We start from the raw sequence: 12,046 nt of genomic DNA on the forward strand, positions 1-12,046 counted from the left end.
GGCCTGCTGTGGCAGCGAGCCAACTGCGACATGAACGAAACCGTAGCCGAGCGGCTCTTTTGCCGTAAATGCATATTTCATAACGACTCCGCTAATCTCTTCGATGTCGCAGAGTTCGTCACCTTCGCATGTGCGGCCAAGGACTCGGAGCTGGAGGCGGGCGAAACGCGGGCGCGTCGCAGCACAAGCCGCGGCCATCATGGCGGTGACGGGTGCGCTGCTGCTCTACCTGATGCCGCGCTCTGCGATCTCCAAGATGGTTAAACGCACCTCGCTGTGTATCACGCCGGGCTGCCGTCATCATGCCGACGTCATCGCTGCCTGGGTGAACACAAGCGTGGACCCCTGCGAAGACTTCGAGGCGTACGCCTGCTCGCGTTGGGCGTCCAAGTCTCGAGACAGACCCCATGGCACGGCCATGATGGCAGTGGCCGAAAATTCTTGGATTGAGGATTTTCGACCACGACTAGAGCAAGCCACGCAGAGCATCCACCTCGCTAGGCAACTGGAGGTGCTTTTTGACACCTGTGTGAAGCGTCGGCCTGCAGAACACGCGATTACAGAGATATCGCAGATTAAGGAATTTATGCGAGAACTTAAGTTACGCTGGCCCCAGCCACCACTTCAAGGCGTCGAACCACTCGGGGTCATCTTCAATTTGGTGTTCAACTGGGCCATCAACATCTGGTTCCGGGGTTACCTGGAAACCAACGACAAAGGCGACCGCAGAAACCTCGTCTTACAGCCGGGAACGTTGTTTAGTGAGCGCTGGGCCTTCGCTCAAGACATCTTTAATGTAAACGCATATGTGAAGTACTGGACTGGTTTTCATCTCATGTTCGCTCCCGGAGAGGCCGTGCGATCTCATGTGGAAATCTCGAAAATGGCGACCATGGAAGAGAACATTTACAGAGACTTCATACGCGCAGAAAATAGCTCGCTGAAGAATCCAGCTTACATCCATCTCGAAGCCATCCGAGACTACACGCCCCACATACCTACTCACCAGTGGTTAGACGCATTGAACAATTACTTGGTCGGACAAGGACAGTTTCTTGCTTCAGACGGCGTAACCGCTGCGGACGTGGATCTCCTGAGGGCTGTCAACAACCTGTTTGCCAACTTCAGTCGAGAACAACTGCTGGACCACATTTCGTGGGAATTTGTGCAGCTCCTCGCCCCACTTGCCAGTTCAGACTTCCTAGTGGCCAAATTCGGCGACGAGAGTCGGGCTAAAATAGAGGTGAACCACTTCTGCGCTACCGAGATCGACAGGGCGTACCGCTGGCTCGTCACTGCGGCACTACTGCTCCCGCGTTTCGATGTCACTGCCAGGGCAGCCATGGACGAGGAGTTGGAGAACATCACCCACACCGCCATCGCCAAGGTGTCCAGCCTGTCGTGGGCGGACAACACGTCTGCGCAGACTGTTGCCGACAGGCTGCAAAATATCAGGGTCACCATCTGGCCGCCTAACTCTCTGCTTACCAACACAGAGCTAGATGAAACGTTCGGTTCCTGGTTCCGCAAGGACTTTACATTCACGCAGCATTTCATACTGGCATTAAGAAATTGGCAGCGCTTTCGCATGAATCCTTCGTACAAAAGTACGGCCGACTCGCCGCCGCCCTTCGAGTTACCGTTCCTCAACTACGACCCCGTCTCCAATGCGGTTCGGATATCAGCGGCCGCACTTTTTCTGCCCTGGTACCACTTTGAGGAAAGCATAGCCACGTTCTACGGCGGTTTCGGTTTCACGTTCGCTGGTAAGGTGGTCAGGTCTTTCGACGGATTCACGCTGGCGTTCGACCGGATGGGCAAGCTCCTGAAGACGTGGCCTTCGGCTGCCTGGAAGGAGGCCTCGGAGGACAAGGCGCAATGTCTGCGCCCAGAATTCGACACGTTCTTCCCAGAGATTCCCGCTCTGGAGATCGCACACGCGGTGTACCTGGCCTCGCAAAGGGATGGACTGCGCTCGTTGCCGATCGCCAAGGGATGGAGCCCTGACCGCGTGTTCTTCGTCACCGCCTGCTTCACCATGTGCAGCATGCCGACCACGCTGAGTCGTTTTCGCTTGGCCTGCAACAAGGCTATGATGAACTCTGCGCCCTTTGCGAAGGCCTTTGACTGCCCTGTGTACTCGAAGATGAACCCGCCACGAAAGTGCACTTACTTTGATTAACTTGTTGTACCTCGTATGTAGCAGCCATCCAACCACTTTCCCAGGCAAGGCTGGCGTACGGTACGGAATATTGTGCTTCGTAATTAATCTGTGCTTCGCCCTGCTTCTAACCTGCGTTCTAATTTGTTGAGTTGGCTGCTACTTGGCGTGGAAAATACGAAGACACATTTTGTTGTGTTTTGAACCACATTTTGTTTAACAAGCGTGACGTCTACGTTAGCGCGTCCTCATGAGTTGGGGCTACAGCTAAAGCGCCCACATGAATTAACTCTTCAAAAGTCTATATTGTTCCATCCTCCCACCTTTTCGTTCTTTAAAGACCCGCGAATTATATGTTCCTTCAATAACGGAAGTGTTGATATTATATCACTGCAAGTATTTGTAAAGATATAAACATCTGGTTTGTACGACTAAGCCTTGCTGAAAAAATATGAAGGCACTTAAGCCTGCTTATGTGCAGGAATGCGAAAGAACGCATGTATTCCCACGACGGCAGCACACGTAATTTTTTTTTCTGTTGCTATTTTGTAGTGAAAGCTACTCTACCCTAGCCCCGTACTCTACCCTACCCTCTACCCTACTCACCCGTATTGGCCATATGATCCTACTGCGCAAACGTGCGTTTCGCCACAGGATGGATGAATAGATGGATAGAAAGCCGTGGAGGATTCGCTGGGACGACTGCGACGAGCCGAGTTGGGGGGCCGCTTTTCCACAGCTGGCATGACGTCACGTAGAGCGAGTGCCTCCCCCACGGCAGCGGCGCGTGGAGGATTCGCTGGGACGATCGCGACGAGCCGAGTTGGGGGGGGGGGGGGGGGTCGCTTTTCCACAGCTGGCATGAGTCACACATAGGTCACGCTAAAGGTCAATGGTGGATTCTCCAGGACGACGGACAAGAGCGGAAACCTCGAGCAGTGTTGCTTTCGCAATAAAAAAATATGCCGAATATGTATACTGAAGTATGTGCGACGAGCTTACACATTGCCTCGATTTTATGGATGATAGATTAAGCCAGTTATCCTGCTCATACTCTGTTTTATGGTTTCATGGTACCGCCCCTGTTCATGTTTTCCGGGTAGCAATAATATGGAAAAAAATTCGCGCTCCCGGGCCCTCTCTAATGCCTATTAGGGGGGTCGCTGTCTTCTTGTCCCTCCCCTCTGTGCGCACATCTATGGCTCACAGACCCTCAACGCACGATAATGCAACAATTTATAGCTTTGCATACCCGAGTACGATGGTGCAGCCGCGGACTGTGCGACGAGCTGATGCATCACCTCTATTTTTTGGGTAGCACATTAAGCTGGGCATCCCGCTCATACCCTCTGCGGCTGCACCATATCGTACTCGGGTACACAAAGCTATAAATAGTTGCATTATCGTGTGTCGAGGGTCTGTAAACCCTAAATGTGCGCACAGAGGGGAGGGGCAAGAGGGGACAGCGGCTCCCCTAATAGGCCTTAGAGAGGGTGAGCAAACTTTTTTTTCATTTTATTCCTTCCCACCGAGAAGACATGAACAGAGCCGCTACCATGAACTTTGTCCCGGCGCTTTATGGAGAAACCTGTGCGTGCCCATATATAGTGTTAATGGTGATAAGTAGGTATGATATATTTTAGGTACTCGAAACTCGGCAGGGTATACGCTTTTCGCGGACTAACCTTGAGCGCCACCCCAAGGGTTGATCCGCTCGAGCGGGTCCTGCTGGGCAGAGCAAACGGCCGAGGACAGCTTTACTCTTGCGAGTGGCTCTACACATTCACAGCCGTTATTGCTAACAGTGCTCCACTTGGCTGAGCTACCGCCATCTTCACTTCCCTCCATCACCCGTATCAGCCCGTTGCCGTCGGCGTATTTTGTGTATTGCCTCGTGCCTAGCAGCACGCGGCCTCCGCGCTTAGCCGGAACGACGGCGAAGCAGACGTTGGCCAATCCCCCGCTGTGGATATCAGCCATATTCCACCAGAGGCCAGCAACAACAACCTGGCTCGGTGATTAAAAAACCGATCTCATTGTTGGGTTCTCCCCTGCGCCTGCCTGTACGCGGCTCCTTGTGTCGTGACAGTATATTTGTCCGGAATCCAACTAGCTGTAGAACAAACGCCTATGCTCAAAGACCAAGGTGTCAGTCTAGCTGAAAACAATGTCCTCGGACGGCAAAACATACGTCGATGGCGAAGAACAAGGACTAATTCTTTGCTCAATCTTGTTGAATGTGTCAGTCCGTGTGCTAGCTGTGCGATGCCATTGCATGTTATAGAACATCAGTGGGTCGAAATTAATCCGTGCCATCCACTACGGAGCCCCTTTCTCTCCTCCTCATTGCGCTTGCTCCATTCCTCACCCCAAAGCACGGTTGAGGCGTCCATTGAGAAGTGGGACAGTTAATGCGCTTTAGTTTTTCTCGTAACCAATTTATTTTCTCTTCCTCCTCCGGTTAGCAAATATACTATTACTATTACCACTGCTAATTCTATTACTATTAATGCAACCGCTATTACTATACTACCAATACTGCACGATTGGGAATGTTCCGGCGCTCCCGTCAGCTCATGGTTCCGGTATCCGCGACATCCGATAGCATTTGCACTGAGCCGGAACTGCTGCTCTGGGAGATAGTCCGCAAGTCAGCGCTGTAACCGCACTGAAAGCGGATGCTTGCTGACGCGCGGGTGGCATTGCGAACTTAAGCCGGTTTTCCTCAGCCGCCGCCTTCATCCGCGATTCTCATCTTCCGGTCAGAGCAGCGCGCTTCCGCCTCTATCGGTGTCGGATCCTCGGACCAGTCGCAAACGCCTCCTTTTGATGGCACACACTTTGCTTAGATCGTTGCGCCAATATTACCCCCTCCTGCACTCACTGGGAGTGGTAACTTACTAGCAGGAGAAGGCTTCCCTGTGTCCATGAAGAATGTCGCGTGCCTCGGAAGACAAGAGCATCCGAGCAACTGATAATGGTATAGCTCATTCATGTTTCCCATTTGCTGTTATGAGGAATAAGTAAAACAGCAGTTCGGGCCACTTTATTCGACATACTCGACTGGAAGCATATTGCACAATTAAGACGAAGGGACGCAGAAGACAAGTGGACATGAGCGATGACAAGTGGGCACAAAGGCACTAAAGTGATGTGTGTTGCAAGCGTGTTGGTGAGAACGGAAGCGGTATCTCACGCGAGCCAATAGCAGCACAGAAAGCCCGCTCCTTTTTCGGTTTGGTTGCTTGCACCGGCCGCCGCCAACCTGGCCACCATGGCCGACGAGCTATGCATCCTATGGGCTATGGAGCTGTGCGTGTCATATGTGCGTCTCTCACGGTATCAGTGTCCTTTTTTCGTGCCGAATCACATTTTAGAAATAGCGGACCGACTAACCCACATAAAGGCTCTACTTATGCAGTGAGAAGGTGCAGAATTGTGTTTATCGTTGAAGAAACTACAACGGCAAAGCTGCTGCCTGTCATGAACAATTCATCAAAAAGCTTTTCTCGCGGCGGCGTTCCCGCTGGTGTTCGACTTTGCGAGCACACTATTCATCCGTAAGCACAACGTTCGCCTCACGCGCGGCTGAATTTTGCTTTCATGTTCCTGCTATTTGCATACTCTCCTCGCCCGGTGCCAACCCGCTCCGCCATGTGGAGCTGCTCTTGCTGCCTGCGCACTGTGGGAACCCCGGCTACGAGGCCGTCAGCAGCTTATCCCGAGGTTCGATACACCAGGTAATTGTGGCCCCACGTTGGAGTTCTAACGGGAGCGCATGCACACGTTCAGTGAGCTGACTCAGGCCTACCGAGCTGAGAGAGAGCTCTACCACCAACCCAAACCCTACCTTGACAATTACCGCCAAACTCTATGGCGCCGCCTCCAGACGCGAATCCTCCCAACCCTTATAGTGTTACGTCCCGCTACCGCCACACCCTCACCAACCCCTCTTGCACCCTCTGCAACCACTCCACTGTCACCCTCGCCCACATTCTACTCGAATGCCCGGAAGATCGTCCCCCCTGGGAGTACAGAACCTCATCAGTTGGGAGGACTGGGATACCCTGCTGCGCTCTGAGGACCCGGTCCGGCAGAAAACCGCCACGGACGGGGCTGACGACATCATGGATCGCAGAAACATGAACGTTTGGGCGCAGTGGAGCCGTGCGGGGTCCCAGGGGCTTGCGTGCCACAAACTCCTCGGAGTCAACAAAAGTTTTTACTACTATACTTCTACACGTTCATGAGTTCGTGGAGTTCCATGATTTGGGCGGCCTGGTCAGTGGCGATTTTCTGCCTGGCTAAGGGAGCGGGCCTGAAGGCGGCGCCATAATATTTGGTGATAACTGTCAAGGGAATGGTGGGTGGGGGTATATAGCAGGCGTTCGGCGCGATATGCCTCGGTCAGCGCGCAGAAGAAGTGCATACGCTCCTGAGAAGAGCCCGACTTCGGTTCTACCATCGCCCGGTTGATAGGGCCTCGGGCTCTGTTATTGGTGGCTTCGTTGCCAGACTTCCCAGAATGCGCAGGCACTCGGTGTAGGGGGAGAGGGGGTGGAGCGACCTGGTGATGCTGAATGCGACTCGCCCTCGTGCAGAATTTAGGAGTGCAGTTTTTGAGTCGGTAAGGACGTACCGGAAACTAGTGTGTGTGAGGGCAAGCGCGATTGCCGCCTCTTCCGGGAATTCTGGGGTGGATGTGGCAGGAAGGTGGACAGTTATGAGGGGTTGGAACGCATTGTCAGCGGCTGCTCTTGCCTCGTCTTCGCCCGTGCAGGCCCCGTTCACCCGTACGGCGTCGGCTTCCGGACCATAATATTTCTGGAGAGCTTTTGCACCGGCCATGCGGCCGGCCGAGTGATAGGTGGCGTAGGCGTTCCGAGGGAGGGGTTTTTCTAGGAGCTGCGTTTGTGTGAGGCGGAGGACTGGTAGTAGTGTGGGGTCAGCTGCTGGTATGTGAATATAGAGGGTGTCAAGTATGTGACGTCATGCGAAATATTGAGCTAGGCGACAGCATTGTGCTTGAATGTGGGCCTCATGAGTTCGTGTGTGGTGTTGTGGGTGCCACGCTTGAGGAGTTTAGTGTTTTGGGAGTTAGGGAAGAGATGAAGGGCCACCTTGTAAGCTTTACGGAGTATATAATCTAGGGCGGCGATTTCTTCTTTTTGGAATCGGAGGTGTGGAACTGTGTAGAGGAAAGGACTAAGTATGAAAGCATGAATGAGACGGCACAGATCGGGCTCCTTCATACCATACTGTTTGCCGGAAACTCTGCGGATGAGGTGCGAGAACGCTTCCGTCACCCTCTTGAGTTTCCGGATAGTAAAGTGTCGCAGCCGTCCTGGATGTGAAGGTCCAGGATGCGGAATATGTCGGCCTCCGGGGCAGGGCGTCCGTCCAGAGTAACGGCGATGGGAGCCGTCGGAAGGGTACATGGTGAGGAGCGCATGAGAAGTAGCTCAAGCTTTTCAGGGGAACAAGAGATACCTATGCTTTGTGCGTGTTGTGTGATGTTTGCGGCGGTTTGTAAGGTTTCCTCTATGGCGCCATCACTGCCACGGGTGGTCCATAGAATGATGTCGTCCGCATAGAGGGTGTGGTGAAGGCGAGGGATATTGTATACACCGCGGGCTAGGGGCATGAGCGTAGCATTGAAGAAAAAAGGGGTGAGTACAGAACCTTGCGGGGTGTCCACTCCGCTAAGGGAGGGGATGCACAGGGGCCCATGTGAACCTCGGCCGTGCGTCCAAAGAGGAAGGTTTGTATGTAGGCGCACATGCGACATTAAAGGGTGAGACCAGCCATGATCATTGCGTGCTCTACTCGATAAAAGGCTTTCGATAAGTCCAGGATCAAGTCGGCTTTAGTATGAGCGGGAATGAGAGGGTCAGAAATGTGCGTCAACTGAAGCTTGGCATCTTGGGCAGAGAGACGCGGGCAGCAGCCGGCCATGCTGTGCGGGTATAGGTTGTGGTCGTGCATATGTTCAGTGTCTTTTTAAGGCATTATAAGTTTCCCGAGGCACGATTTGAGTGATATGGAGTGGAGGTTTTATATGGTGAGGGAATTGTTTGGTTTGAGGATGAAGATATTTTTGGCGTGGCGCCAGGATAATGGGAGGGTGTCTTCCCTACAGCAGTGTTTAAATTATTTTGTAATCTGTCTGATCGATTGATCATCCAGGTTACGGAGCATAGAGCTGGTGAATTTGTCCTCTCCCGGTGCAGAATTTGCGCGGAGGTTTTGGAGGGTCATGCGGAACTATGGCTCCGTGATGTCGGCGTCCAGGACCTCATTCGGGGCTCCTGTATAAGGCAGAAGAGGGGCGGAGGTGCCAGATGCCATGTGTGCAGTTCGGAGTTGGTCCAGTGGAGATCTTTAACGGGCACTTACATATTGCACAGCGCCTTTTGTTTTTTGTCTTCACCGAAACGAGGGCTGCCGCGGCCGGGATTGAACCCGGGTCAGTAGCCAAGCGTTCTAACCATTAAAGCACTGTGACTGCACCAATCCAAACAATAGCTGCACAATCCAGAACGCCTTCATTCGGAAGCAGTTTCATCGTGTACGGCATGTTGAAGGTTTGTCTTTCGTGAACAGATATCATGACGCCCTGTTACAGAATTTATCGTATTAAAAACCAGTGCAGCTACACTGACGCCCATATGGAGAATGTACAGCGTAATAGTACTCCAATATTAAGAACACAGTGATACTTGTTGGTGCGCTGTGAATATTTATGGGAATTTACCTGCACCTGCACCTGCGAAGCGTTTTCTCTTGCAATGTCTGTGTTTTTAAAAGGATGTGCAAAAACGCGAATGGCACCCCCGAAGTGCACAGAATCTTCTAATTTAGCTGTAAGTGCTTCGCAAAGAACTGCAACAGCAGGAGACAGTCTTTTCTCAAACTTATGTATGCAAGTGCATGCCTTCGCTGAATGGTATTTATTGAGCCTTTACTGAGGTAGAGATCACTTTCTTCCTGCTGCTCAGAGAAGATGATTTCATTTGCATTCAGGGGAATCAGCTACGGAAGTATTCTGCAAGAGATGTATATGATGGTGACCATATATGTGGCTCTGGTGACCGTGCTTCGTGTATCGTACAGGCGAAGGAAGTGTAACCATCCTCCAACCACTTTTGCCTGTAGACGGAGTGCACAGCCAGTTCAATTCTCTGCCAAGAGTGGCATTTCACTCAACGATTCAGGCGGAGCAAATGTTGCAGGTGGTGTTGGTACGGTGGTTCCCGGACACTGCATGCACTGCTTGAAAGGCTGTTCGATTGAATGACTTGCAGGCGAAGCGATTTGCAGAGAAACGAAGAACTTTATACAGGCTATATTTAAAGAGCACAAGTGTCAGTACGGCTACAACTATCCGCCGCCGGCCTAACCGATCGCCTTCACAGAGGCAAGGCACAATCGAACTGATGCGCCTCGCACCAGCCCTCAACGGTCGCTAATCCCCGTGCTTCGCCAGACCGAGCGCGTGAGAGGTGGCAGTAGCTAGAGAGACAAAAGCCTTCGGGCGGCGCAGGTTCCTTGGCGGGTAAACCGCAGCCATGTCGGCGCCCCTTTCCCCACGTAACAATAAAATGTGCTAACTGCAGCTTTCATCCTAACATCAGTTTTAACAGAGAGGAAAGCTCAGAACCGACATCCCGGTTTTGCAGTCACCCCAAAATACCTCCCTACATGGTTGCGCAATCCCCACCTTGTATACCGTATGCATGCTAGACGTCGGGCTATCCGGCACTTTCGGTTTCTTTAAGACCTTGACCTAGCACACGGTACGCCATACAACGCAACGAAACCGCCACCCCCTATACCCCTCTCGCTTGCTTACGGGCGGCGGCGGCTGTCCACGGGAAGCGAACTCCGGGGGGACAGGGGTCCAAGGTCGTGGTCGGTGGAGTTACTGTATACTACCAACAGTACCTAGAGTTACGCGTAGGTCCGCCATATTGCTCCCCCAAGCATCCAAATTATGAGGGAAAGTTTCAACTCTTGCATGCAAGAGGCGGACTTGGCGCAGTGTTAGAGCGAGTGCAGTCTCAATCCGCTTGATCCTGGCTGCCGAACTTGCTTTATTCAAGGCAGATTACTGTTGTATTCAAATGACATAGCTTGCTAGTAATGCCGGTAATGCGTCGACTGCACCAAGGCCTACCTCAATAGTAGGCCAACAAAATACTCGCCATGTGGTGGATTGGTGGCGCCATCTTTTGTAAACGCCGCTAATCACAAACGTTTTCTTAACGATCGGCGAACACGCGATAAAATTGCGAGTTATTGATAAGGAAACATCGCTCTCAGTTAATATACGCCCCGGATAAAATAAAACGCCGCAAAGCACGATAACAGTAGGTGTACGAATGGATTGTCAGCAAAGGTCTTGTGCTAAACCACCACGGGAGATCGAGCGGCCGTGGCTAAACGAGGCAAAGGAGTCTGCTTCCCCGCAAAGCATTGATGCTTTTCAACCATGTGATCGCGGTTATAATAGAGGCGCCAGCGACGCAGGGAAAACAAACGCGCAACTCTAGGTACTTATACGGTAGCTCCGCCGTGTGGCGGGGCAAGGGAAAACGCTCTTGAACGAGCCGGGAGACCAAATGCAGAGCAGGGGTTTTCGAGCTACGTGCCCTCCTTCTAACGGAGCGCACTAAAACAAAACAAAGCTCGGCGCGTAGTCTGTCACACACACGCACACACAAGATATACAGCAACGCGCAAAACAAGCTGCTAAAGCTAATAGCTGTTTCCTTACCACAAATGCAGACAGTAAACGGAGTGGTCAACTTGGTGCTTTTTTTGCAACGTATTGTTTTCCTCACTTGTTTTCACTTTCTGGAACCGATTCCTCTACGACTGCTTTATTTATTTTGACTGTTTGTTTAGTTCCTCTCCTAGAACCATACCAAAAGTTATGACATTCTTGGTCTTATAGCTTTATCCACTATAAATTTTTGTATCAAATGTCACTTTCTGCCTAGACATGTTACGGCAACTGTATCAGACAAATTCAGAGCTAACAGTTTGTTTTGCTAAAAAAAAAATCCAAGCACATCATGCCCTGGAGCGCACTTGCAGAAATGCAATGAACAGTGAACCAACTTTTTCATATTTTGTTAACTCTGCACGCTTCTCACAAGTTTTAGGAGAGAAATAAATTGTAGAAAAAAAATGTTCTGGAGATATAACATTGAAATTTCTAGAAAATAGCCATAAAATTATTACTGATATGCTGGATATTTGTCACGTAAATCCAAAATAAAAGAAAAATTTTTTGCTGAAAGCTGCCACTCCTGCTGACCAATATATGCCTCTGACTACTTTTGTTTAAATAATCATATTTAGACAGCTAATCTATCCTACCATATATGCCAAAACATTAAAATATTTCTTGATATAAAATGTTCATTTCACTTCATAATCATCCTTGTATTGGGGAAAATATTTTTCTCAAACCAGACTTTTGAGCCATCCACAAGTAGGATACTAGGCAAATTTGCTACCTTTAATGTGTCGTAAAGCTTCAAACATTTGACATAGACTTTAAAATCACATTCCTCATCACGAGCAGTGGTCTTGTGACCACACACAAAAATTATTCGTTTTAACAAAAATTTTGTTTTTCTAGCAGAATCTACATGTAGGACACTGCAGATTTGGCATCCTACATTTGTGCCCTACATGTAGGACTTTGCTCGCGTCAGCATGTTGTAGAAGCACTTAGAAACTCAGCGTTCAATAAGACTGGTGCAGAAGATGCCAGTAGTACATGGCTGGCCAATGTAAGCATGCACAGTGCTAGCTAGCATTGTGCATTTTGCAATGGCAATATTGAGTAGTGGTGAGATTATGATACAGCTTTGC

General features: G+C 50.8%; 1 protein-coding gene across 1 annotated transcript; it reads left to right on the forward strand.

Moving 5' to 3' along the window:
* LOC144123572 (endothelin-converting enzyme 1-like) lies at nt 1-2,277 on the forward strand. The gene has a single exon (XM_077656385.1). It carries the CDS (start codon nt 104-106, stop codon nt 2,180-2,182), a length of 2,079 nt encoding a protein of 692 aa, XP_077512511.1. The 5' UTR covers nt 1-103; the 3' UTR covers nt 2,183-2,277.
* The last annotated feature ends 9,769 nt before the right edge of the window (nt 2,278-12,046 follow it).

This window comes from Amblyomma americanum, chromosome 3 (genome assembly GCF_052857255.1).
Source record: "Amblyomma americanum isolate KBUSLIRL-KWMA chromosome 3, ASM5285725v1, whole genome shotgun sequence".
Taxonomy (NCBI): Eukaryota; Metazoa; Arthropoda; class Arachnida; order Ixodida; family Ixodidae; genus Amblyomma; species Amblyomma americanum.